Source organism: Phasianus colchicus, chromosome 32 (genome assembly GCF_987193195.1).
Source record: "Phasianus colchicus chromosome 32, bPhaCol1.hap1.1, whole genome shotgun sequence".
NCBI lineage: Eukaryota > Metazoa > Chordata > Aves > Galliformes > Phasianidae > Phasianus > Phasianus colchicus.
In genome coordinates, this window is record NC_143467.1 from 1,129,632 (window position 1) to 1,155,026 (window position 25,395).

A 25,395-nucleotide genomic window follows, 5' to 3' on the forward strand; every position below is an offset into this window, starting at 1 on the left:
GTTTCGTTAAGAGTTAATGTAAAATAAGAAGACATACATAACAAAGCAGTAAGTCCTTGGCCAGAACTTAAGCAACACGAAAGGAAGACTTCCAAACCTTCACAGGCCTCCTTAGTTCGTGCACATCATACGTGGTGGTGGGAGTCATCACCCCAATGATCACCCTCTCAAAACTCCCACTCAGCTCCGACTTCAAGTCATCAATCAAATCCTAGAAGGCCAAGAGAGGAGAAAGGAGTTGGCAGAAGGTACGGCCTTCGAGGACAGAAGGAACTGAGCTGTTCACCACTTCCCTTCAGGCTCCAACCCTCCTTGCATCAACAACTGCTCTGAACTGAACAAGAACCAAACAGCCTTGGTCAGGCAAAGTCTCTGCTGACCTTTCTCTTATGGAGATGGCGTCGTTTTTCGCTTTTCACCCAAGTGACACAACCACGTTCACACATCTCTGCAGACCACCTACCCTGCCACTGGTGCTCTTATAGGTGATCAGAACTCACTGATGTTGGGAAACATTTAGTTTGGTCAAGACATCAATGCTGGCATCTTCATCCGTGCCTGCAAGAAACAAATGGAAGCTAGTCAGGCTGCTTGCACAAGAATCACAAGTGCCCTCTGCTCTTGGGCCACCTCCAGTCCCCTACACAGCCAGCTCTCAACAGCCCCAGGACTACAGCTATGCACACAAAGTGCCACGACCCACACCACCAGAGCAGCTGCATTTCGGGACATGAAGGGCAGTTCTGTTTCCACTCTCCAACGATTTTTAGGGCAGTTGTGCAGCAGAGCAATGCAAGCAGCTACGCTTCCCTCTAACAAACCACCAGAGCAGCCCTTGCCAGTGCTGGGGAAAAAATAAAAGTTGACCTGTGGAGGGAGGGAGATCAACTTAGCAAAGCCCTTCATGGCTTTCCTGAGTGCCTGCGCTTCTTGTTCAGCACTAAAACTTGAGACCCCCTTGATTGTTGCCTAAGGCCACAAGAAAAGGAGTTAGCAAAGGCAGACTTGCACCAATGCACACATACATAGAGTTGAAATAAAACAAACAAACATAAAAGATGAACAAGGAGATAGTAAAACTCCACCCACACAAGTGATGCTGTATCAGGCCTCTGTCTCATGCAGCAGCCTATTCTAGTGGGAGTTTCCACGCACATCAGAAAGAAGCCACAGGGGAACAACTGCAAGGAGAACATATCTCCACATTGCTGCTCATGGAGTATCTGGTTTCCAGTGAAACAAGAGCCTTCTCCACTCAGCAGGAAAGGGCCCCTAAGAAAGCATGGGGGGAGGAAAGATAGGCAGAATTAGAAATTGCTGAGGTATGCAGGGCAGGAGAAGAGCTCAAAACTGGTGGCAAATGCTTTGTGGGGGTGGTTACAGCAGTGGGAGCAAAATAACTGGCAAAGAAGGGGTAAACCTATTTGGGCTGCTGAACTGTGGAAAGATATTGCTGCCCAAATAAAGAATATGGCCGTGAAGGTGCGCCATGTAGATGCTCATGTGCCCAAGAGACGGGCTACTGAAGAACAGCAAAATAACCACCAGGTGGACCGAGCTGCCAAAATTGAGGTGGCTCAGATAGACCTGGACTGGCAGAACAAGGGTGAATTTTTTCTAGCTCAGTGGGCTCATGAGACCTCGGGCCATCAGGGGAGAGATGCAACATATAAGTGGGCTAGAGACCGAGGGGTGGACTTAACTGTGGATGCTATTGCACAGGTTATTCATGACTGTGAAACATGTGCTATAATCAAACAAGCCAAGAAGATGAAACCACTCTGGGAGGAAGGGCGATGGCAAATGAATAACTATGGGGAGGCATGGCAGGTTGATTCTATCACCTTGCCACGATCCCGCAGTGGTAAGTGTTATGTGCTTACCATGGTAGAGGCGACCACTGGGTGGCTTGAAACATAGGTTTCATACCTATAGGTATATATACCTATAGGTACCCCATGCTACCGCCCGAAATACCATATTAGGTCTTGAGAAACAAGTCCTGTGGCGACATGGCACCCCAGAAAGAATTGAGTCAGATAATGGGACTCATTTCAAAAATTCTCTTGTAAATACTTGGGCCAAAGATCATGGCATTGAGTGGATTTACCATATTCCCTACCATGCACCAGCCTCTGGTAAAATCGAACGATACAATGGGTTGTTAAAAACAATGCTGAAAGCAATGGGTGGCGGAACATTTAAGCATTGGGAGAAACATTTGGCAGAAGCCCCCTGGTTAGTCAATACCAGAGGATCTATCAATTGTGATAAGGTCCCTGTTGTACATGTAAAGAGCATGTTGGGAAAAGCAGTTTGGGTTCTTCCAGCTTCTGGAAAGGGCAAACCTCCGCGGTACTGTTTTTGCCCAGGGACCTGGATCCACTTGGTGGGTAATGCAGGAAAATGGGGATGTTCAATGTGTACCACAAGGAAATTTGATGCTGGGGGAGTGCAGACAGTAATTCCATGTATATGTATATAGACGTGTGCGTGTGATGCATTTGTAATCATTTTGTTTGTTTGTATATGTGTGTATATATATATATATATATATATATAAAGCGTGATGTAGTGATGTAGAATAAGGGGTGGAATGTCATGGTTTTGGTTTTTGCTTATTTGATTTTCAATATTCCACATCACTGCATCACGCTTAATATGTATATATATATATATATATATATATATAATGGAGTTGGCTTTTTAATGGCAATTGCAGCCCGCTAACGTGCAGCTCTTTCTGACACAGGCAGGAGACGGGCAGCGGTACTGCAGCTCCTCTGGCAGTTTTGCAGCTACGTCAGGAAGCAGAAGATGTGGATTGGAAAGAACTCAGTTCCTGGGACGTTCCCCAGTTCTTCCCCTAGCTGTCCCCTTGCCTCAGCTGGATTCCCTTGCAATCCAGTGCGTGTCCCTTCCATCCCCCTGGCTGCCCCTTGCTTTCCCCAAGGTAACCCATTACCTTTCCATTACAGCCCACCCATAATTCCCTCAGAGCACCGATACCTCCCTCAATACCTTCCCTGCAAGACCCCAGTAGCCACCCTACAGCCCACCACAGAACCCCATTGCCCCTTAATGACCTCCTCAGACCTGGTACTTCTCTACCATAGCTGGCCCAAAACCTCACAGACCTCCATAGTCCCCAGCAGCACCCCATATCCCCCACTAGACCCCAACTGAACACCACTATTTCCTCCCTCAGATCTCCCTTACCACCTCTAGGGCTCCTTAGCAACCTCAGAGAACCCACAGGTCCCTGACAGGAGCCCCGTCACTATTCCAGGACCCCAGTAGCCCACCTGGGGCCCCTCCTCACCCCCTTCTCCCTCCAGCACCCAAACAACCAAATAGTACTGGGGCAGGGGTGGCTGCAGCAGGAGAGGAATCTGGAGCTGGAGCAGCACCTACACAACACAGATGTGGGTGAAAGTGATGTGGGGGCACTGGGGATGTGGGCCACAGGCAGCGGGAGCAGAGTGCTGTGCAGGAGAAGGCAACGTGTGAGGTAAAGGTGGGACTTGTGGCTGTGGGGACGTGGGTTGGCATGGGGATGTAGGGGGTCTGGGGGCACGTGGGGAGGGGTTTGGGTGAGAATGGGGGATGTGGGGAGGTGTTGGAATGTATTTATTGATTCCTTCCTGAGAGGGGATTGGGGTTCCCTGTGGCCCAAAGGTGGGGTCCTGATCCAAAACCCCATATGACCCCATAACCCCACATAACTTGGCGTGACCCCAAGGCTCCACATGACCCATAACCCTATGGGCATCATAATCCCAGATGGGGCTGTGGACAGTGATGGGTCTGTTCTTGTGTCGTTCAGGGGACACTCTAGGGTGGCTCTGGGGTCGCTGTAGATCAGCTGCCTATAACATCTGCTGACCCCCAGCTCTCCCCCATCTTGCTGGGCAAGATGGGCGTCCAGGGGGCGGTGGGGGGCTATGGGAAGAGGTTCCATGATCAGAGCAGATTCACCGCCAGCTCCGTGTGGGGGAACATCAACCCCACTGAGCTGTGGCTGTGTCCCATAGCTGCCCCATAGCAGCCCCAGAGCCATCCTAGAGCATCCCAGAACAGCCCCATCACTGCCCACGGCCTGTGGCCAGCAGCAGTTCCACCCCCAGCGGTGTGTTGGCTAAAGGCAGCTCCCAGGTGTGGCTCTGCTCCATAGCTGCTCCAAAGTGCTCCTTTGGGGTCCTCCCATAGGTGTCCTTTAGCCGTCCCACAAGTTTGTAGGGCTTCTCCCCATCCCAGCAGATCCCTCCAGTGCCCATGGGGAGTGCGAGGAACGCTCTCATCACTGCTGTTCCACCTGGCACAGCTCGGTGCAGCAGCAAAGCTCATCTGTTGTTGCTATGGCATGACTGCACTCTCCCTCCTCGTGGTGAGGGACAAAAGGCGCAGCTGCTCACTGAGCTCCTTCTGCTCCTGTTGCTCTCCTCCCGTGGCAGTCCCTGCTCTCCTGTTCCCTCTTGGCTGGGGACTGCAGGCTCACAGTCTATGCCACGCATCCGCTTTGCTGTTTCTCCAGATGAGGTCACACGGTGTCAGGTCACAGCATGATGGGGGCAGGCAGGGTCAGGGAGTCCCAGGGTCGTGTGGGGGTATGGTTCACACAGGGCTGTGGCTCACGTGCAGCCATGGGATCACGCACATACAGGGTTATGTGGTCATCTTGGGTTATGGCTCCGGTGGGGTCGTGGCTCAGGGCCTCACCTTTGGGCCACAGGGACCCCCGGTTCCCTCTCAGGAAGAAATAAAACCACTCCAACAGCACCCCACACCCCCCCCCAACCCCCTTCTAACTCCAACCACTCCCCGCATTCTCCTGCACCCCCACTGTCCCCAGACCTTCCCATATCCCAGTGTCCCACCTGCAGCCGTCATCTTGTTTTCACCAGAGCAGCATTCTGCTCCTGCAGGTTGTGTTGCCATATCCATCCCAGGTGCCTGTATCCCCCCCCCCCCCCCCACCACAGAGCCCCATAGCTCCTCAAGGACCTCCTCAGACCTGGTGCACCTCCCCCACAGCCAGCCGAGGACCTCACAGAGACCCACAGTCTCCATCAACACCCCCTGTCCCTGCTCTGGGCTCCCCCAGAACCCAGCTATTTTTTCCTGCTGTCCTCCCTTACCCCCTCGGCTCACGCTTGGGATCTCACAGACTCCCACAGTCCCTGACAGGACCCCCATCACCGTCCCAGGACCCCCATAGCTCACCCAGGGCTCTGGTGCTGAGCCCAGCGTCCTCAGTGAGCGGTGCTGCAGTGCTGCACCCTGAGCCCTTGTGCAGTGCTGCAGATCCCAGGGCAGTGGGCACTGCTCTGCAGTCACCGCCCGGCCCAGGAGCGCCATCCCTGCGCTGTCTGTGAAAGTCTTGTCTTGGCTCCTGGCACAACTTCCATCTGCAGAGCACATGAGGAGCGTCCCTCAGGCTGCGTCTCCGGGTTAACCCTGCAGCGTCCAAACGAGGAATCCCGCAGCAACCCGCATCTCAGGATGGGCTGCAGCTGTGCCCCAGTGCCTTCATTAAAGAGAGGAGAATGAAGGAGCGTAACGGGGCATCTTTCCTCCTGACATTTCCCATCCTCTGCACGTTGGCTGTGCCATGTGAGTGGCGTTTGGTTACAGAGCAGTGAGTGCAGGTATGTGTGCATACAGGGTGTGCAGAGATTGTAGAATCCTAGAATGGCCAGGGTTTTTACTTTTCCATGTGTGTGTGCGTGCATGGCTGTGTGCAAGGCTGCCGCTGCGCTCGTGTCTTCATGCATGTTGATGTGCAAAGGGGTGAATTTGCACACGTGTGCATGAACACAGTTGTGTGCATCCAGGTCTTTGCACAAGGCCGTGTGGTTTTGCACACATTTGCATGCACGTGGATGGAGTGTGCACACAGGGCTGTGCAAGGATGTGCTTACACGTGCGTGTGAATGCACAGGTATGTGTGCGGGGAAGTCCTTGCACGTGGGTGTGTGGTTCTGCACACGAATGTGCACACAGATGTGTGTGCAGGGGAGCAGCGGAGGTTCCTGGAAGAGGCGGAACTCACAGGAGAGTGCTGGAGAGCACAGGGCCGGGAAGCAGAGTTCTGCAGCTCTGCGCTCTGCACAACAGCCTGCAGGATGGCCTGGAGCGCTGATAGGAGCAGGATAGAATCACAGAATCACACAGAATGGCCCAGGTTGGAATGGACTCTAAGCATCATCTTTAACACCTTCCCACCACAGGCAGGGCCACCAACCTCCCCATTTCATACCAGACCAGGCTGCCCAGGGCCCCATCCAACCTGGCCTTGAACACCTCCAGGGATGGATGGGGCATCCACAGCCTCTCTGGGCAGCTGTTCCAGCACCTCACCACTCTCATAGTAAAGAATTTCTCCCTGACATCCAAGCTAAATCTTCCCTGCCTCAGCTTCAAACCATTTCCCCTTGTCCTGCTGTTCTTTACCCTTTCAAAGAGTTGACTTCCCTCCTGTTTGTAGGCTCCCTTTAGGTCCCGAAAGGCTGCCATTCGCTCACCCCACAGCCTTCTTTTCTCCAAGTGGAACAAGCCCAGCTCCCTTAGCCTGTCTTTGTAGGGGAGGTGCTGCAGCATTCTGATCATCTTTGTGGCACTCCTCTGCACCTTCTCAACATCTCTCTGCCTTCCTTGTATTGAGGGCCCTAGACCTGGACACAGTACTTCAGAGGGGGAGTACATGCTGCCTCAGCTTCTACATGTGGGTGTCTGGGGGAGGATGCACCGAGATGGGGACCGGGGCTAAGGGAGCCAGGGGCCACGTGCTGCTCTGCTTTGGCCCCGTGGGGCTTCTGTGTCCCTCAGGGCCTCAGCTCGGTGGCAGGAGGTGCTCTGTGTCCCCCCCAGTGGTTCGCCCGCAACCCCCGCAGTCCCTCTTTCTGACCTCCAGGGTCACACCCTCCTCTGTGGTCCCCTTCCCATCTGACTACTGGAACACCCTCCCAACTCCAGTTCCCCCATTCTCATCCCTGCAGTCCTCCTCCACCCCCCACCTCACTGCCCCCTTCTCAGTTCCCTCCCCATTCCCCATTCTGACCCCCAGGGTGCCTTTCCTCCTCCCCTTCCCCCGACCCACCCCTCCTAGTCCCCCATTCTGATGCTCCTCCTCCCCTCCTTCCTCCCTCTCCCCCCCAGCGTACTCCCTGAATCCCCCATCCAGAATCACACAATCACACAATCACCAGGTTGAAATCACCAATAGCTCTCACTAATCCGCGTCCCTCAACACAACGTCTCAATGTTCCTTGAACACCTCCAGGGTTGGTGACTCCACCACTCCCAGTGCAGCCCATTCCAGCACCCGACCACTCTGTTGCAGCAGTAATATTTCCTAACGTCCAGCCTGAATCTGCCCTGGTGCAACTTGAGGCCATTCCCTCCCTTAAAGCCCAGCCCCAGCCAGAGAGGCTGGCACGAGTCCTGGGCCTAAACCTGAAGCCACAACACAAGAAGCCAGCACCAGCTTCGGGCCTGAAGCCACAGCCTGAGAGGCTGGTGCCGGCCCTGAAGTCTGAAGCTCCAGCCAGAGAGCCCAGCACCAGCCCTGGGGCCCAAAGCCAGAGGCAGAGGCCGGCACCGGCCCTGGGGCACACAGATGTGCCTTCCTGTTGGTTTCTACTGATAGCTATAGGACTCCACTGACCACTCTGAGGCCATACTGGTCCTCGCTGGTTTTTACTTAGCCATACTGGACTTTTCTGGTCCATACTGCTGTGCACTCCTCCCAGTTCCCACTAGTTCCTCTGGGACTCCACTGACCACTACGAGGCCATACTGAGTTTTTACTGGGCGGCACAAGAGTCATCTTCACTTCTCTGTTGCTTTACTTCAATTAACCCCCCTTCAATTACCCCCATTCAGCCCACTGGGCGGCCCTGGTGTTGGTTTCCTAAAATGTGGGTCTAGGAGGTGACCACTCCCTTTGCCTGTGATGAAAGCACAGAAGTGATGCGGGCACTCGCTGAGGTCACAGTCGTTGCCAGGCTGGGAGCGTTTGTGCCACAGCTGGTGAGCAGAGCTGGTGCACTCGTGAGCGTGCTGCACGCGGAGACTGAGCTCTGTGCTTTTCTTGAGAGAGATCACCCTGTGAGAGCCCACTGGAAGCACCGCTGCGGCGTGTGTGTGAGCTGGGCACAGCTCAGGCTGAGCAGGCTGACCAGGTGAGCTGGGTTGGGTGCTGGCTGGTTGCCGGGAGGTGTCTCAGCAGAAAAGCTGGGCTGGGGAGGATTTCCCAGCTCACACAGTGCCCTTCTGGCTGTACCCACAGGAAATGGGCTCTTGTTGAGATTCCATCCCACGATTCGGTGAGGATGATGAAACGTCATTCCTCCCCTGGAAAACTGCTGCCGAGCCCCCACCTTCGTGTCAGACCTTTCCAAGGAAGCAGAGCGCAGGCTCCATAGAGTGCAACTTGTGGCTCACTGCTCCATGGATTGCTTGGTGTGCCATACCCAGCAGGTGTTTCCCCAAACCACGCTGCAGTCACGGCAGAGAGCCAGCTGCTCAGCTGTGGCCGTGGACGATCAGCACAGCTGTGGGGGAAAAGGGGACCTGGGGGCACTTGCTGACAGAAGCCATGGCAGTCAGACACAAGCTGGAGCTAGTGATGGGCAGCTGTTGCAGCCAGCTGATGTCCAAGCATTGCCCTCCTCCAGAGGCTACATTGCATGGCAGAAGAAAGCTGGGAAAACGCTTCTTCCTCATGATTTTTCACTTGTTCATACTTTGTGTAGGGTTCCTGTCCAAAAGGAGAACTCAGGAATCAAGGCAGCTGAAGACTGCAGTTGCAGTGCTGTAGGCGATGTCAAGTAAGCATCCGTTTGGAGTGCAGGAAGGGGCAGTGAGAAGAGTTTGTGTCAGTTTGTGTTTGGGCTATCAAAGTAGCATCTTTCTGTTTTTGGGGGAGACGTGGTCTTACTGGACAATACTTCTCTGCCTGCTGGTGTCTGTGAAATCAACATACTGTCTGTTGTTGTAGGGACAAAACCAGTGCATCTGTGGAATGGTGCGGGGCAAGGGGGGAAACGGAAAGCCTCCGCAGGGAAGAAGCTCTTGTGAGCTGCGGTGTGGGTACCTGCCTCTAAACAGGGCTGCGTGCAGGGCTGTGTGTGATGGAGGAGAGAGGAAAGGACACTGCAGTTCTGTGCTGACTGCAGAAGTGGCACAAGGCTGCAGCAGCAGAATGGCCAACTGACAAAACTGCTCTTGAAGACCAGAAGTTTGTGGTTGGCAGTGCTCCAATCTTCCTCCAAAGAGATGCTCTTCATGTCTGTCTTGTCTCTTTGCTGTCAGAAGCTGATGCAAGTGGCCTTCCTCTGAAGCGCAGCCAGGTGGAAAGCCAGGGCAGGAGCACGGAGTGTGGCACAGCACCCAAGAGAGGTGCGGACACACAACAGGCATCGGGGTTTGGTGCACTGTCTTTCTCGTTAGGCTTTCTGCCTGTTCTTTCCTGGGACTGTTCTCATTGCGTGTTGCTTGGGGTCTTAATCCCTGGGATTTACAGTTACCTTTCCTGTCCTGATTTATAATGGGAAGCCGATGTTCGTCCTAGATCCCGTTCTGTGAACATGGTCCGGGAGAGCTGGCATTCACTCTTTGGGATTTTTTTGCTTTTCCCTGCAGTGGCGACCAGCTCAGATGTGCCGGAGGACATCACGGACATCCAGGGTTTGCTGTCTTGGATCGATGGTGAGTTTGGGGGCTGCAGAGCTGCAGGTGCGTGTTTGCGCAGAGCGGGTGTGGGAAGGCTATCATCGCCATTGTTGGGGATGTTCTTGCATTTTCAGACGTGGCAAGAGCTGTTGAGGTCCCCCATGAGAACCCCAGCAGCCCTGCCCCAGGATGCTTCATGGCTGAGCTCCCTGACAACCCCAGGGACAGCAGAGAGCTCAGCACACAGGCTGCCTCCGGGACGCCCGCCGACCCCTTCTGGGGGCTCCCACCATCCCCCGGGTTCCTGCCTGAGCTGCACTGTGGGTTGTCGCAGCTGCGCCCCATCACGGCACCTGCGAGTGCCCGGCTCAGTCCACAGCCGACCGCCTTGGCTGTCACCACGCCTCCCTCAGCCCAAAGCGCACAGCCCACCGAGGAGGTGCAGCAAAGGGAGCCGCAGGTGGGTGAGGCTCACTCGCCCCCGTCACCGGGCTCTGTCCCCAGCCGGGTGGCAGAAAAGAAGAAGAGGGGCAGCACCAAGCGGGCCAAGCGCCCTGCGCCTGCCGGCACCCCCCAGAAACGGGAGAGCTCCCAGCAGGAGCAGCCCACCACCAGCGCTCCAGCCAAGAAAAGGAAGCTGCCGCCGCGCAGGGAAAGAACAGAGAGAAAAGGCCGCAAAGGCCCGTGCCAAGCGGAGCTGTCTGGGGCCAGCGCAGGAGCCAGCAGCAGCGGGCAAGCGGGCACTGCCAGCGAGCTGCGCGTGCACTTGTGTAAATCCATCCAGGTCGTGCACCCGCTGGGGCAGAGGGTGACTGTGGTGGGCCCGGCGCGCCAGCCACCCTCCGTGCAGCCCCAACCCTCAGCCAGCACCGGCCCTGCTGCCCTCCGGCCCCAGCACAGCGGCACAGACCAGGCAGCGCCGGCATCTCCAGGCAGCACGGGGCAAGAGGGGGGCACTGCCGAGAAGACGGCGCCGAGCTGCCTGCGCCCGTCCCCGCAGAGGAGCTCACCGCTGCGGAGGGACCCACCATCACCACCACCACCACCACCACCACCAGCAGTGCTGCACCAGCAGCAGCCTCGGCTGCAGCGCCCCGGGGACTTTGTGCCCTGCGTGGGGCCACGGGCGGGCGGCAGTGCGGTACCCATAGTGATGGAGGAGTCGCTGCCCATCACAGCCGAGCAGCGGCCCGAGCGGGAGCGCATGAAGAAGCTGGCCCAGGAGGAGCGGCAGCGGGCGGCCCAGCAGATGAAGATCGGCCCCGTGCAGTTCCTGGTGCAGCGGGAGATAGACATGGCCATAGCCGACCAGTATGGCTACCCGTAACCCTGCGCTCCTCGCCGGCCCCACAGCACCAGGCAGCAGTGGCAGCGTTCCAGAGGCACCGCCAGCGGCCCCATCCCTCCTTTCCAGAACCAAGCTGTCCTCCGGAGTCATCGTGGCAGTGGGATGGGACGTCATCTGGCAATGAACTCTTGTGGGATGGGAATTTTAGGGTTATCGTCCTTACTGTTACTCCTTGTTTTCTATGTTACGTTATTAAAAGCTTTGTGCTCCCTTTGCTGTGTCCCTCTGCCTGCAGTCATTTGTGCTGTGTCACAGCCCCCCTGCTCCCCATACCCGCCTCTGGGGCAGGATGGGGCACCACAGATGGCCGTGTCCCTCAGCTGCCACCACCAGCCCCAGCGTTCCTCTCTCCCTGCACTCCTTTGTGCAGCAGGATGCAGAGGGTGTTTCACACAGCTCGCCTGTGCTGCCCAGTACCATGCATTGCTGTGGGGATGGGCAGCAGGCACGGGCGGATGGAGGGGAATTGCCCTGGCTCACTGTGCCAGAAGAGACTCCGGCAGGGGCATTTCCCATGGAGGGAATATATAGCAGCGGAAAGGCCAATTGAAGAAACTACGCTTGAGGACCAGAAGTTTGTGGCTGACTGTGCTGAACTCTTCCTCCAAGGAGATGCTCTTCATGTCTTCCTTGTTTTCTTTCTGTCAGAAGCTGATGCCAGTGGCCTTCCTCTGAAGCGCAGCCATGCGGAAAGGCAGAGGGGGAGCACCGAGTGTGACATGGCACCCAAGAGAGGTCCAGGCACACAACAGGCATCGGGGTTTGGTGCACCGTCTTTCTAGTTAGGCTTTCTGTCTGTCCCTTGCTGGGACTGTTGTCGTCGTGTGTTGGCTGTGGTCATAATCACATTAGCATTCCTGTACTGATTAGAAATGTGAACCACGGTTCACCCGAGATCCTAAGATCCATGACCGTGAACACTCCAGATGAGATGTCCTAGCATTGTGGCCCATTTTGCAGACTGAAAGTAGCGTTGGGCTCTTGCTAAATCTTGTTGCTTCTCCTTTCTTAACAGAGATTGGTGCTCAGCCAAATGGCAATATCTCTGTGAAAGTGGTGCAGCAGGTGCGTTCTGAGAGAGCTTGTCACCAAACAGCAGCTGAAGCTCCTCTCCAGGCTGGAGGGCTTCCTAGAAGAGCAGGTCCAGCACAGGGGGAAGACCTTCCCCTGCCGTGTGCCCCCGCTCCGTCTCCAAGGCCCAGGCTGGATGTAAACGCAAGGGCTTGGAAGAAGGGAGACCAACAGCAGCGCAACTGCCTGCCAAAAAGAGAGCGAGGGGTCAGAGCGGAGACAGCGTGCCGGCTCCAGCAGCACAGCCTGGGCCTGCCGCAGCGCGGAGCTCCAGGCGAAGAGGTGAGCAGGTGCTGTGGTACCGCCGTGCTGAGCTGCTTCCCTTTTCAAGCACCCCGAGTTTGCTTAGGGTTTGCTTTGCTTTTTCCTTCTCTGTACAGGGGCAATGGGTTGAAGGCTACAAAGTCCAAGGGCAGTGAGGTGCCAGAATGCGCAAGCCCGCCTCTTTCCGTTAGCTCCATGGTGGTGGTCTGCACGTCCCATGGAAATGTCATTCACTGAGAGGCTTCCTAGTCCAACTCCCTTTGTCTTTTTTCTGCCATCTGCTTTTACGGTACCCATGTTTCTGCAGTTTTGCTGTCGACAAAACAAATTCATCTTTTCTCTTGCCTTACAGCAAGAAGACAGCGACGAAAAGAGAGGAGCGTGGAACTGAAGAAGGCTTCTCAGAGAGCTGCTGCTGCACGAGCAGAGGTGAGTCCTTGGTGAGCACAGACACGGCTCCTGTTGTTCCCAGGGCCTCCGTCTGTCGGACACGGAAGAGATTTCCCGAGGGAAGTGGTGTCCTCTTCCTACACTCGCCTTGTTTCTTTCCAGTCCTGTGCAACGAAAAGCCTTGTGGAGATGATGCAGAAGCTGCAGCTGAAGGACCGAGAGGAGGAGCGTCAGAAGGCAGCGGCTGCCTTCCAATCAGACAATGGCTCCCATTTCACCGCAGAGGTGTAGGAGAATGGGCCAGAGAGGAAGGCATTCGTTGGATCTTTCACATCCCCTGCTACAGCCAAGCTAGTGGCATTGTGGAATGATCCAACGTCCTCCTTCAGAAATTCCTGAGACTGGAAGAACCCCATTGGACCACCAGCACCTCTGAGGCAGTCAGAAGAATTAACGATTGCTGGGGAATTAATGGCTGTCCTCGATTTAATGCCTTCTGTCCCAAGGCCCCACCACTCTTGCCCGTCACTCTCGATCCAGATGCAGATAAGCCAGGGAAGCCCTCTTATCTCCCTGGCCAGCCTGTGTTGGTTGACTTGCCTAGTGTGGGGCCAGTCCCCCTGACCCTAACGGAATAATAAATATGCTTGCAAGGCTAACGATGTCCAGGAACAGGAATATAAAATTAACACTCGCTGGATTATTCCCTCATTTTAACCGTATTAACAAAGCTCAAAAGGGCAAGCCGATGTCTGTTTTATTTTACAGAAGACTCCTGAGGGACCGTGACTGAACACAGGGAGGCCGACAGCTGACTTTAATCATTGGTGCTTTGGTGATTAGTCTTGCAACGTTTGACCAAAATGTCATTTTTGTTATTTTGCTGGATAGTATGTGTTGCAACTCCTGTCACAGTTGGTCATCTTCCCCAAAACTTCAGGGATGGGAAGGGGTGGGATATAAAAAACCCTTTTTCTTCCAACTGGCTGAGCAAATAGCAAATGTCTATAGGCTGAGTAACTGTTAGGTCTGCGGAGGACCCATGGGACTTGAAACCTGACCCTGGGTTTCAACTCCTATCGCCCCTAAATGGCTGGCAAGCAGCTACAGCAGAATCAACCGCGCTACCCGCTGGGAAGAATCCATCTCCATGGCCAATGCAAAATGCCACTGTGGGGATTTTTTGTCTGAATCGTACTCAGCCAGGTGGTATCTACGTTGGGACAAGCAATTGCACTTGGGTTTATCGTAAAATGGGTTTTGAAAAGGGACCTCGAGCAGGAAGCCCCACTGTGCATCAATGGGGGTGGTACATACAATCAGCTGGGACTGGGACAAGGGTTCTCTCACTCCTAGTCCTCCGCCAACAACACCCTGTTGACTGAAGCTGGAGGTATGAGATGCTCCTGGAGGCCTGACGCCTCCAGGGAGCTTGGAGGTGAAAGTGGAGCAGGAATGAGAGTGATACTGGTCATGGCTGGAACTGCAATGTGGCAGGGTGTCCTTTTGGACCTCTCACCGCCACATACTTTCAAGCTCATAAACTGGCTGATGAATGGGATGGACCCTTTGATCAGTAGCACTAAAGGGACCTGATTGGATTTGTGGCCATTGTGCACACAAAGAACTGCCAGCAAATTGTGGATGTGGCTCTGGGCAGCCTGGTCTGGTGGTTGGCGACCCTGCAAGGGTGGAAACGAGATGATCTTTGAGGTCCTTTTCAACCCAGGCCAGCCATTCTATGGTTCTGTGATGATTCTGTGAAATACATCCATCACACGTGCCAATGGCCAAGGGGTTTTGGAGGAGTCTGCAGGAACGGTTGGTCCTGGTCTCTTCTCCCAGAAGCCATACCTTCAGCCTCCTGCTACCAAAACCTTGGCATAAACCCAACCGACCCTGTTTCTTTGTGTGTGCTTCCTGTCCTTTGGATTCTGTATGAGAATAATGTCGATGCTTTGGCTGTTGCTGGGCAGTTCTTCCACTCAGCCAAGGCGTCGTCAGCTCTTCAGACTGCCTTGCCAGTGAGGAGCTGGGGAGGCACGAGGAGCTGGGAGGGGACAGAACCAGGACTGCCGACCCAGAAGGGCCAAAGCAATATTCCACACCACATGGCACCAGGCTGAACAGTAGAACGGGGCTCATGAACTGGCTGGGCTCCGGCATGGCTGTTGCCAACAGGGAGCATCGCGCTGGTGTGAAGCAGACCGAGATGAAATTCTGGGAGGATGGCCCCGCCACACAGCGGGGCTACAGAATGCCAGAGGTCACCGCCAAAGGTACGCGGGCCCACAGCCGGCACGGGGACTGTCTCAGGGCTGCCTCCGTGTGGGGCTGGGGACAGGGACGACATTTTCCATCTGCCACCTCCCTCCTGCCCTGAGCCAGCAGGAGAAGCAGCAGAAGCAGAGCGTGACCTGCTTTTCCTTTGCCCTGCAGAGCAAGTTGCTGTCTGGGATGCGGTGGCCGTCTATGTCCAAGAGCAGCTCCTGCTGCGCAAGGTGGGTCGGCGCCTTCTTCCCACTTGTCTGCTTGCAGGGGTGGGGAGTCCCCTCGCCTTGGGCCACAGAACGCAATGACTCTTCCCCTCCACGGAAAGCAGGCTATTCACCCCCAAAATGCCTCTCGGGTACCAGTGGGCCTCCCGCATGCGTGGTATGGCTGCACCAAGTGTGCTGGGGCTGCTCACAAGCTCTGCAAGCTTCTGGATTCCACGAGGCTGCTTCTGCCCTGACTGCTGTGCCGCGTTTTTGGAGGGCGAAGGGAGGGGGAGGAGCGGGCAGCTCCTTCCCAAAGCTCTCCCAACGCCCTGCCTGAGCTTCCGAACAGTGGGAGAGGGCACAGCAGGACCCAAAGCACCGTCCGTGGACGGGGCAACCTTCAGCTCTTCCTCCAGCCTTCACACTTCAGCCCTTCCCTTCTCTTCCACGTGCAGGGAGTCCGAATTCCCACCCTCGGTTCCTTCAGCATTGCCTCCGAGCGGATCGAGGCTGAGGATGGAACCATGACTCTTCAGTGGCCTGCGTTTCACCTGGCCAGGAACCTTGCGGGCATCCGTAACCTCGCGGATAACAAGGATTACCTGCCAGGTACGAGGAGGCTTAAACCCCTTCTTGCTGCACAGACAGGACGAATGGAGCCATCCATTGCAAAAGCAAACCTCACCCTCCCTGCATGGAGTCCGTGCAAATATGGGGCTGTCCTGGGTGGTGACTGCAAGAAGCAGCACTTGGGAAGCAGCCGTGGAAGAGCCGCCGCATGACAAACTCTGCCGTGTGATTTTCCAGGCCATAAGGAGGTGGAGGCCCTCAAATACTCTCAGGTGGCCGCGGCCGCATCTGTGAGCCGGCAGACTGCGAAGGCCTGCATATTCGGCACCACGTCCCTCGTCTCCCACTGCCTGAAGAAGGGGGAGAACATCGCCTTTGTCCTGAAGGACATCGGAGTGCTCCTCATCGAGGGAACGAGAGTCCACGTCAAGTTCTACTACGACTTCCTGGAGAGGATCAGCGGGAAGGAGAACCTAGAGAAAGTTGTTTTCAAGGTGAGCTGTAGGTTTCTCCGTGGCCTGGGCAGTCCCACGAGCCCAGAGCTGCCTGCACATGGCTCACCAGGCGCTGGCTGGCTGCTTGGGCCGTGCGAGAGCTGTGCTGCCGTCAGCTCCTCGTGTCCCCAGTGCCTCAGCCGTGACGAGGACGTCCCGCATCCTCCCCTGCTCCTCCCCTGCAGGTCCCCTGGCTGCTGAACATGCTGGTGTCCCGGATGGCAGCTGTAGCCTCGCTGACCTCCTCAGGCCGAGTCATCGTCTTTCCCAGGTGAGGATGTTTGTGGCTGCAGCCCCTGCTTCCCCACTTGCCTACGGCATCCTTCCACCCCCCCGTATTCCTTCTCTCTCATGCCGTTTTATACCACTTCTTACTTTCGGGTAGAGCTTGAGTCTCCCAAGTCAAATATACCTTTGTCCTGCAGAGTGTACTTGAAAACATGTAAGGTGGAAAGCCTTGGCTCAGGGTGGGCCAGGAAAACAGGGTAGCTTATCTGCTCCAATAGCGTCATCAAGTCCCCATCCTTGCAGGGCGGTCATGGAATGTGGCCACGCGAATCCACCCTGCTCCACACTCCATGCTTTCTTAGAGGCAGCGTGCCAGGCTCCCCTGGTGCTCGCTAACACCTCAGGTCACAGGTCACGGTGCTTAGGGAACTCAGGGAAGGCTGACCTTCTCTCGAGAGGTACATCTGGTGGAAGAGATGAAGGGATGTAGGTGACATTTTCACCCCATCGTGGCCGGGTGACTCCGTTTCCCAGGACAGTCCTTGGTTCTGGGGCTCAGTCGATCCTGGGGAAGGATGGCCTTCAGGCGATGTGAGAATCTGCCTGTGAGCAGGGTGATCCCAGCCAGCAGAAAGGGCCGCCGGAGCCCTGGCTCACACCGCGTCTTCTCCTTTTGTACAGGTTTAAACGGGAGTTTGCGCCCAAACCACCGCCCGGGAAACCCTGCAAGGCCTCAAAAGTCCCTTTGCTACGTCTTGGCCGGGGGAAGGAAGGTAAAGCAGCTGCCAGTCCCTCTCTATACCACACGCAACCAACACGTGATGGCAAAATCCCCATCCCACCATCACCCAAAGGCTCTGACTTGTGAAACCATTTGCACCTTGTGAAACCATTCGCACCAGCTCAGCACTGCCTCTCCTCCCGACCACACGTCGTCCTCATCAAATCTGAGATGCTGGCTGCCACGTTCCCACAAGTGCTCCCATCCCAGGGGATGGCAAGAGCACGGGGGGTCCTCGGCCCTGTCCTTTCCCCCAGGAAATGAGCCCCCAAAAGACACTGTCACCGCACAGGCGCCACCCAGCTCCTCTTTCCCAAAGCAAAGCCCTTAATGCAGTCCCAAAACAGAGCTGCAGCCTGGGGAGGAGGAGCTGGGCACGAGGCACGGAGGGCACAGAGGGAGACTGCATCTGCAAGGGGAGCAGAGCAGCCCTCTTGGGTGCTTTGAGACACTGAGCACCCCTGCGTGTCACCGGGCCAGCAGGTCCACAGTCAGTCTCCTCTGACGAGATCTGTCCTTCTCAATTGCAGGGAAATTTCCTGAACTGCATCCCCTCCCCAGCTGGATCCACATCACCTCTGTAGTGGAGTCTGAGGAGGGAACAAGCGAGGACAAGAGGAAGGCAAGGTGAGACTGCAGGCTCAGGCTACAGATCTGCACGCTGTGTTTCCCCACCCCGACAAGAGCCCATTCCCCAACGCCAGGCAGGCACTGTTCAGGGCACGTGAATGCAGCAGTGGAGGGGTGGGATGGGGCTGCTGGGAGCCCCCAGCTCACAGGGCTGGCCCCTCTCCAGCCCTCAGGAAAGCACCAGCGCAACCCGAGAGCTATGTGTAGGGAAGGCTGCGTTGCAGCCAGGGGTCCTGGCTCGGGGTTGCAGGATACGGCCCCAAAGCCATCCCCCACTCAGGCAGACCTCTCCCACTCTGTCCTTTCAGTCAGCTGCCAGCGATCCCGGGGGCATCTTCTGCCCAAGAGGAGCCCCAGGAAGAGAAGGGAACGTGCTCCACTGTAAGAAGAGGAGCAAAGATGCACAAGAGGACTGGATCTCTGCAGACTCTGCCACCAATCAAAGTGGAGCTCCCCAGGCGGGGGATGTCCTGTCCAGTCCTGCCCACGCTGAGCAGGGCGTGGGGTGCCCAGGAGGAGCAGAGCCCCACCTGAGGCTGACAGACAGGTTTGCAATTCCTGTCTGTGCCATTCCTGGGTGCCTGCCTGAACCCTTCTTTGTTGGTGGCTGAAAGTTTGCTTTCTCAGGCACTTCTTGCAGTAAGACACTGACTTCTGCAGCAGATGAGAAGTGTCTGTGTGGCAGCAACCAACATCCATTTGTGGACAATTTTACCTTTCAAAGCATTTCTTGGGAGCTGTTTGCCTTCAGAAGAGGGCTCAGGAGTGTTTACTGGCAGAATATCTGGCCTGTGACCAGAAACTCCAGCTTGGTATGGGAGAAGTGGGGAAGGACACCATCGTATCTCATGAAGACCGGGATGCAGGTGGGCACCTCCCTGCTCCATCTGATCTGCTGGCAAGGCCCGGGAGGTGGGAACAAAGGAGTTTCTGCTGAGATCCTAAGGCCAGAAGCTGCCACTCCAAGGAAGGCTGACTCAACCACTTTTGGACTTAGAAATAAGTTTGTGCAGTCGTCAACCAAACAGCAACCCTTCAAGACCCACCACTGAAGATCAACATCTGGAGATCAACATCTGAACCATCTTTTCTATCGCCCGTCTTCCCTTCCCCATCTCCCCAGATGACCAGCGTTTGCAATAAACTGGACGGGCTAACATCTACCCTTTGTGTATTAATCTCACCGTCAGGTATACATAGATTAGCAGCTCCTCTCGCTCTGATAATAGCAGCGAGACAGTGCCATCTCCTTGAAGAGAAGCAGAGGGACGATGGGGACTCTTCCAAGACCCCTTGGCTCTGACAGATGGGGTGGCTACGTTCCTTGGAGCCCTGGGACCCCGAGTTCCTCATTTTCCAATGCGGTGCTCTCTTCCGGTGACACGCAGAGCATAGCAAAGCCCACGGTTTTGCAGCAGCTGAAAGGTGTAGCTAAGTGTGAGGCCAGAGAGGACTTTTTCCTTCCAGCTCGCTGCTCCTTTAGATCCCTGGTGGGAAGACAAGGGCTTTTGGGGAGGTGCTGGCATAGCTTAGGAGCAAAACACTGCAGCTGGGCGACTTGTAGGGAAGGGATAAAGAGAGGCAGAGAAATGGCTGCCTCCCCTCAGCGTTCTGACCTCAAACCATCCCCAGGGTCTGCATCCGGGAGAAGAACCGCCCTATTTTTTGAGAAGAGTTTCTCTTCTTGTACGGAAACCCATTGGCTGTTGGACCACACGGAAAGAGATGGAAGAAAATGCAAGAAAGGTCTTGCAGAAAGCGGTCCTTTGCTCCGTTCCCATCATCGGTGCACTGAACAAGATCCATCAGCCTTACAGGGATGCTCTTCTCCCTGAAACGCAGGCTCCAAGTGAAACAATTGCAATTTCTCATTTACGAAGCAAAAGAGAAGCCAAAAACCCGCAAAGTAGTTCCAAAGCAGGTGAGTGCTGCGCACACACACGCTGGGTGCAGAGGGGGTAGCCCCTCCTAGCTTGCACACCACAAAGTGGCAGCTTAAGGATATTTTTGGAGACAAGTTATACATACGCAAGAAGAGGAGGGGATAATTACATTGGTTCCAACAACTAGGCGTAGAGTATTCTGATATTACAATTAGAATGGGAGGGGATATCACAACTGTTTCCAAGAAGTTATTATCATATCATCCGCCCCAATTGCTGAGTTACTGTGACTTGCAGTGGAATTCCGAAGTCGCAGTCTGAACCAATACATGAGCATGAGTGCCTGGTGCCAGAGAGAGACAAGGCTGCATTCCTCAGCTCACCCCCCCTCGACATCCCTCCCTGTTTTCCTCTGTTTTCCTCTGTTCATTCTACACCCTCGTGCCTTGTTCATAATTAAGTGAAATGCCGTTCTGAAACAATTCCATAGAAACCTGTTCCACATCACTCGTCATCCTCAGTCCCACACCTAAACGTTTCCTGAACACCTCCAGGGAACCTGACTCCAGTCTCTCCCTGGGCACTCTGTCAGTCTGTCCCACTGCCCAACCACTCTTTTGGAGGAGTTTTTCCTAACGTCCAGCCTGCAAGAACTCTCGCTGCTTTCTTGCATTTCTTCACAAAGCTGTTTCAAAATCTTCATCTGGGAGGGAGCACGTGAACCTAAGGAGATTCCATAAGGTCAAGTGTAGGGTGTTGCACCTGGGTCGGGGCAATCCCAGGTATATGTCCAGAATGGAAGAAGAATTGACTGAGGGCAGCCCTGCTGAGAAGAACTTAGGCGTGCTGGCGGACAAAAAACCTCACCTGAGCCAGCAGTGAGAGCTGGGCTTGTTCAGTCTGGAGAAGAGAATAGTCTGGGGACACCTGATGTGACCTTCCAGTAATTAAATGGGAACTTATGAGCAGGAGGGAAGTCAGCTCTTAACACGGGGAGAGAGCAACAGAGCGAAGGGGAAGAGTTTTAAGCAAAAAGAGCAGAGATTTAAGTTAGGTATCAGAGAGAAATTTATCAGTGAGAGGGTGATGAGGTGCTGGAACAGCTGCCCAGAGAGGCTGTGGATCCCCATCCATCCCTGGAGGTGTTCAAGGCCAGGCTGGATGGGGCCCTGGGCAGCCTGGTCTGGTATGAAATGGGGAGGTTGGTGGCCCTGCGTGTGGCAGGGGGGGTGGAGATTCGTGATCCTCGAGGTCCCTTCCAACCCTGGCCATTCTGTGATCCCATGATTCTGATTGTAAGGTTCTCCTGGCGTTGGGATGCTAACAAACAGAATTGATGGGACCAGTGTACAAACTGCATGCAGAGCACGCAACACAGCAGGCGCCGAGTGAGGTGCATGACCCTATCCTGTCTTTCCTGCTGGTACAGGTCATGCCTTCAGGATGTCAACTGGCAGGAAGCTTTTCTAGAAGAACAATCATAGGAAAACAGGTTGGAAAAGGAAGTGACGAAGAGACTCACAGATGTCCAGAGGACTTTTTCTGTATAGGAAGCTTCCCCGTTGGAGGAAGTAAGGCCTCCTACTTATTCCCGTGGAAACTACAACAGATACAAAGAGCCCAGTAACAGTGTTTGATAGAGCCCTTGCTTCAGGACCAGCATGGCAACATTGGTCAGAGTGTGAGCCAGCGTGGGGCTCTTCGCTTTGGAAGAGTGGGAAGGACCTGGGGCAGATCCAACAGAGGTTTGCAACAGGATTGTTTGGGGCTAGGGGTAAGCAAGCAGAGAGGCCTGGGCTTAGGCCTGGTGAAGCAGAAGCTCACATGAGTGCAATTGTAGCCCACGACACTGCGGTGGGAAGCAGGCTTGGTGCCTACATCCTGCAGGGAAACAGGTGCAGACTGCATGGGGCAGTGTAGGACAGCACGTGGTGGAGATGGCTGAGGGGCTGGCAACGCTGAAGGCCCTGACAGAGCCAAGGTCTTTGTCCAGCAGGCTGTGGGTGGTGTCTGTGCTACAGAGAACTGTGAGGGGACACGCTGTCCTCGTGGCACTGGGCTCTCGTGGCCTCCTTGTGCCCCATGCAAAGGCTCCCACCGCCCCAGGAATAGTCTCGATCCTGCATAGGGGACAGGACCTCCCTTCCAACGGCCCAGGTATCAGGGCTTGGCCTTTCTGCCTCATAAGACAAAGGATGCTGTTCTCAGCATCACAGCCACCAGCACAGTGCCTTTGTCTCCCTGTAATCATGTCCCCAGTGCCTCAGCCGTGAGAGGATGTCCCACATCCTCCCCGTTTCAGAAGGATAAGGAGCTTGCTGGTGAAGGAGAGATCCAAGGCCAGGTGAGGCTGGAGGCTCTGGGCTGGGATGTGCATGGGGGTGACCCAACGAGAGCCCGTTCCCTAGCCCCAAAGGGTCACTGTTGGTGGCCGCCCAACAGTGCTGAACGCAGCACCCACCGTGCTGGGATGGGGATGCCAGGAGCCCCCCGTCTCACAGGGCTGGCCCCTCTCCGCATCTCAGGAGAGCCACGGGGCAGCCGCTGAGCTGTCTGTGGGCAGGGCTGCGTTGCAGCCAAGGCTCCTGGCTCAGGCTTGCAGCATGTGGCCCCAAAGCCATCAGCCACTCACGCGGACCACTCCCGCTCTGTCCTTTCAGTCCGCTGCCACCCATCCGGAGGGCGTCTGAAGCCCAAGAGCAGCCGGTGACCTGCGAGCTGCAGGGGGAAGCAGGCACATCAAGCCAACAAGACCTGTGCCGAGCACCGGGAACCAAACACGTGCGCTTCCTTGATGAAGTGCAGGAAGCAGGAAAAGCCCATCGTGAGCGTGCGGTGCGAAAACTGCAGACAGCCAAGGCCTCACCCCATCACATCACCTTCAGGCCAACCACGCCTTTCAGAAGCGAGTCGAGAAGATCTTCCTCGAGGGCTGAGTCTACGGAGCCTCAAGGCCGACCATCCAGGCTCCCACTGGCTTGCGACTCAGTGAAACTTCTCAGGCAGAGGGCAAGGAAGATCAGACCGGTGCTGGACGCACTGAAGCAGATGGCAGCATCACCACTTTGTGGTGGGTCCAGCCTGCCTGAGGAGTCTTCCCTTAACCGCTCTGGATTGCTGCCACCCATAAGAGAAGAAACGGGGTCTCCCACGTGTCAGCCTCCAAAGACCAAAGCCCCACTCCGCAGGAAGGGCACACACACCCTACCCACGCTGATGCGGGCACGGGGTGCCCAGGACAGACAGAGCAACAATGGAGGCTGCAACACAGATGCATCAATCCCATCTGCATCATATCTACTCCTAAACCAGGCTGCCCAGGGCCCCGTCCAACCTGGCCTTGAACACCTCCAGGGACGGGGCATCCACAACTGACATCTCTGGGCATCCGCTTCCAGCATCTCTCCACTCTCTCTGGAAAGAACAAGCCAATCTGACATCCTCAACTCAAAACCGCTTCCCCTTGGCCTGACAGTAGCTACACTATCACAGAGTTGACTCCCCTCCTGTTTGTAGGCTCCCTTTACGTAACGGAAGGCTGCAATGAGGTCACCCCGCTGCCTTCCCTTCCCCAGGCCAAACAAGGAGATCTAGGGTGAAATGTAGAGGGGCAAAACTGTCAATAAAGCCTTACCATGGCCTATCCCTTAAAAATCTCCAGAACGCCTGTGACAGTGTCATTGCGTCTTTTGACGCCAGCTCTTGTGCTGGTGGAGGGAGAAGGAATTGTGAGAGGGCATCAGAGCGTCTCACGGTGCTTTTGTTGATGCCAAAGGAAATCCAGCGTCTCTTTTGTCTTATCTGGGCCACAAGCTTATCGGCTTTTGACCCGGCAGGGCCCCCCAGGCCGGCTGGGAGTCTTCTGGCCCCCCGACTGGCCAGCCAGCTTTTAACCTGGCAGGGCCATCTGGGCCAGCCAGCTGGCCTTTGGTCTGGTCGGGCCCTTCCGACCACCTAGCCAGTTTATAACAAGGATTCCGGATCTTCCCCAGGGCCGAGTCCACCCTGTACACGGAATCCCAGGGCAGACCATGCAGGCTGAATCTTCCGGCTTCCGAATCACTGAAGCTTTTCAGGCAGAGGGCTAAGGGGATTCGGCCTGGCAGGGCCCACCCAGCCAGCTGGCTTTAGGCCTGGCAGGGCCCCACAGGCCAGCCTGGTGGGTTCTGGCCTGGCAGGGCATCCTGGTCAGCTGGAAGTCTTCTGGCCTGGCAATGCTACCTGGGTCAGTTGGCAGGACGGCTTTTGGCCAGGCGGGGCTTACCCCATTTTGGCTGGCCAACCGCATTGACCCGGTCTGCCAGGATGCTTCTGGCCAGGCAGGATTACCCAGGCCAGCCGATCAACTGTCTTTTAACCCTGCTGGCCCCCCCCGCCCGGCCAGCAGGCGTTTAACCTGGCAGGTACCCCCAGGTTGGCTGGCATGCTCAGGGCCTAGCAGGGCTATCTGGGTCAGTTGGCTTGCCAGCTTTTGGCCTGGCACGGCTTCCTCGGCCGGCTGGCCAGCCAGCTATTGGCCTGGCAGGGTGTCTGGCTGGCCAGCCGTCTTTTTTCCTGGTTGTGTCCCCACGGTTGGCCACCTATTGGCCTGGCCGGGGCTCCCAGGGCTGCAAAACGTGTGAGCTTCCCTGGTGAAGACCAGGGAGCAGAAAAATCCCACTGTGAGGGTGCTGCACCCAAATTGCAGAAAGCCAAGGCCTCACACCATCACATCACCTTGAGGCAGACAACAGCTTTCATAAATGAGTCAAGAAGATCTTCCTCAAGGGCTGAGTCCTGCCTGTCTACGGAGCCTCAAGGCAGACCATCCCGGCTCCCACTTCTGGCATGCGACTCAGTGAAACTTCTCAGGCAAAGGGTAAGGAAGATCAGGCCAGTGCTGGATGCACTGAAGCAGATGGCAGCATCACCACTTCGTGGGGAAACCAGCCTGCCTGAGGAGACTTGCATCACCCGCTCTGGATTGCTGCCACCGATAAGAGAAGAAACGGGGTCTGCCAAGTGTCAGCCTCTGAAGACCAAAGCCCCTGACCACAGGGAGGACACATCCTACCCACGCCTTGGTCCAGCTTTTGACCTGGCCGGCCAGCTTTTGGCCTGGCAGGGTCTCAAGGGCCAGCCCGTTTTAAACCTCACAGGGCCCCCCCGGCCAGCCGGTTGGCCGGCTTTGGGCCTGGCAGCATCTGCTGGGCTGGCTGGCCAGCCTTTGGCCCGGCACGGCCCTCTCAAGCCGCTGGCCTGCTTTTGGCCTGGCTGGGACCCTGGCTGGCCAGCTTTTGGCCTGGTACGTTCCCCCAGCCGGCTGGGATACCACGGCCAACCTGCCAGCTTTCTGCAAGCAGGGCCTGACAGGCCAGCTGGCTTTTGGCTTGGCAGGGCCCCCTGGCCGGCCAGGAGTCTTATGGCCTGGCAGGGCAACCCGAGTCAGTCAGCTTGCCAGCTTTTGGCCTGGCAGGGTTCCCCATTTTGGCTGGCCAGCCAGCTTTTGGCCTGGCAGGGCCCCTTTGGCTGGCTTGGAGAGGTCTGGAAGTGCAGAGCTCCATGGGCCAGCCGGCCGGCCACCTTTCGCCTGGCAGTGCTC

The 25,395-nt window shown here is 55.9% G+C and overlaps 3 protein-coding genes and 1 long non-coding RNA gene across 7 annotated transcripts; all 4 read left to right on the top strand.

Annotated features, from left to right (window-relative positions):
• The first annotated feature begins 5,161 nt into the window (after positions 1 to 5,161).
• Positions 5,162 to 11,236, top strand: LOC149914004 (uncharacterized). Of its 4 annotated transcripts, none has more exons than XM_090127993.1 (5): positions 5,162 to 5,648; positions 8,757 to 8,831; positions 9,316 to 9,402; positions 9,646 to 9,711; positions 9,810 to 11,236. In XM_090127993.1, the coding sequence occupies exons 2-5, from the start codon at positions 8,825 to 8,827 to the stop codon at positions 11,000 to 11,002; spliced, it is 1,353 nt and encodes a 450-aa protein (XP_089984119.1). In that variant the 5' UTR covers positions 5,162 to 5,648; positions 8,757 to 8,824; the 3' UTR covers positions 11,003 to 11,236. The 4 variants fall into 4 exon arrangements, with proteins under 4 accessions (XP_089984119.1, XP_089984118.1, XP_089984121.1 ...); XM_090127992.1 differs by lacking the exon at positions 5,162 to 5,648 and adding an exon at positions 7,656 to 8,183; XM_090127994.1 differs by lacking the exon at positions 5,162 to 5,648 and adding an exon at positions 8,369 to 8,481.
• Positions 11,237 to 11,564: 328 nt separating this feature from the next.
• On the top strand, positions 11,565 to 14,701 carry LOC149914005 (uncharacterized). The gene is made up of 3 exons (XR_016460737.1): positions 11,565 to 12,376; positions 12,711 to 12,787; positions 12,911 to 14,701. It is a non-coding gene; the product is annotated as an uncharacterized LOC149914005 (long non-coding RNA).
• Positions 14,702 to 14,906: 205 nt separating this feature from the next.
• On the top strand, positions 14,907 to 18,465 carry LOC149914006 (coiled-coil domain-containing protein 81-like). The gene is made up of 8 exons (XM_090128068.1): positions 14,907 to 15,027; positions 15,188 to 15,249; positions 15,684 to 15,837; positions 16,036 to 16,292; positions 16,478 to 16,563; positions 17,202 to 17,293; positions 17,832 to 17,928; positions 18,240 to 18,465. The coding sequence occupies exons 1-8, from the start codon at positions 14,913 to 14,915 to the stop codon at positions 18,463 to 18,465; spliced, it is 1,089 nt and encodes a 362-aa protein (XP_089984194.1). The 5' UTR covers positions 14,907 to 14,912.
• Positions 18,466 to 20,609: 2,144 nt separating this feature from the next.
• Positions 20,610 to 23,902, top strand: LOC149914007 (uncharacterized). The gene is made up of 3 exons (XM_090128069.1): positions 20,610 to 20,692; positions 22,475 to 22,966; positions 23,716 to 23,902. Exons 1-3 carry the CDS (start codon positions 20,610 to 20,612, stop codon positions 23,900 to 23,902), a joined length of 762 nt encoding a protein of 253 aa, XP_089984195.1.
• Positions 23,903 to 25,395: the final 1,493 nt, after the last annotated feature.

What these genes read in the sequence shown, in the direction of transcription:
- LOC149914007 (XM_090128069.1), top strand. Translation starts at nt 20,610, where the DNA reads ATGGAAGAAGAATTGACTGAGGGCAGCCCTGCTGAGAAGAACTTAGGC. An exon ending in AAACCTCACCTGAGCCAGCA is followed by an intron (nt 20,693 to 22,474) that starts GTGAGAGCTGGG and finishes CTGTCCTTTCAG; the next exon opens with TCCGCTGCCACCCATCCGGA. An exon ending in GAAGAAACGGGGTCTCCCAC is followed by an intron (nt 22,967 to 23,715) that starts GTGTCAGCCTCC and finishes TTAACCTGGCAG; the next exon opens with GGCCATCTGGGCCAGCCAGC.
- LOC149914004 (XM_090127993.1), top strand. An exon ending in TGGCACAGCACCCAAGAGAG is followed by an intron (nt 9,403 to 9,645) that starts GTGCGGACACAC and finishes TTTTCCCTGCAG; the next exon opens with TGGCGACCAGCTCAGATGTG. An exon ending in TTTGCTGTCTTGGATCGATG is followed by an intron (nt 9,712 to 9,809) that starts GTGAGTTTGGGG and finishes TTGCATTTTCAG; the next exon opens with ACGTGGCAAGAGCTGTTGAG.
- LOC149914006 (XM_090128068.1), top strand. Translation starts at nt 14,913, where the DNA reads ATGGCTGTTGCCAACAGGGAGCATCGCGCTGGTGTGAAGCAGACCGAG. An exon ending in GCCAGAGGTCACCGCCAAAG is followed by an intron (nt 15,028 to 15,187) that starts GTACGCGGGCCC and finishes TTTGCCCTGCAG; the next exon opens with AGCAAGTTGCTGTCTGGGAT. An exon ending in AGCAGCTCCTGCTGCGCAAG is followed by an intron (nt 15,250 to 15,683) that starts GTGGGTCGGCGC and finishes TTCCACGTGCAG; the next exon opens with GGAGTCCGAATTCCCACCCT.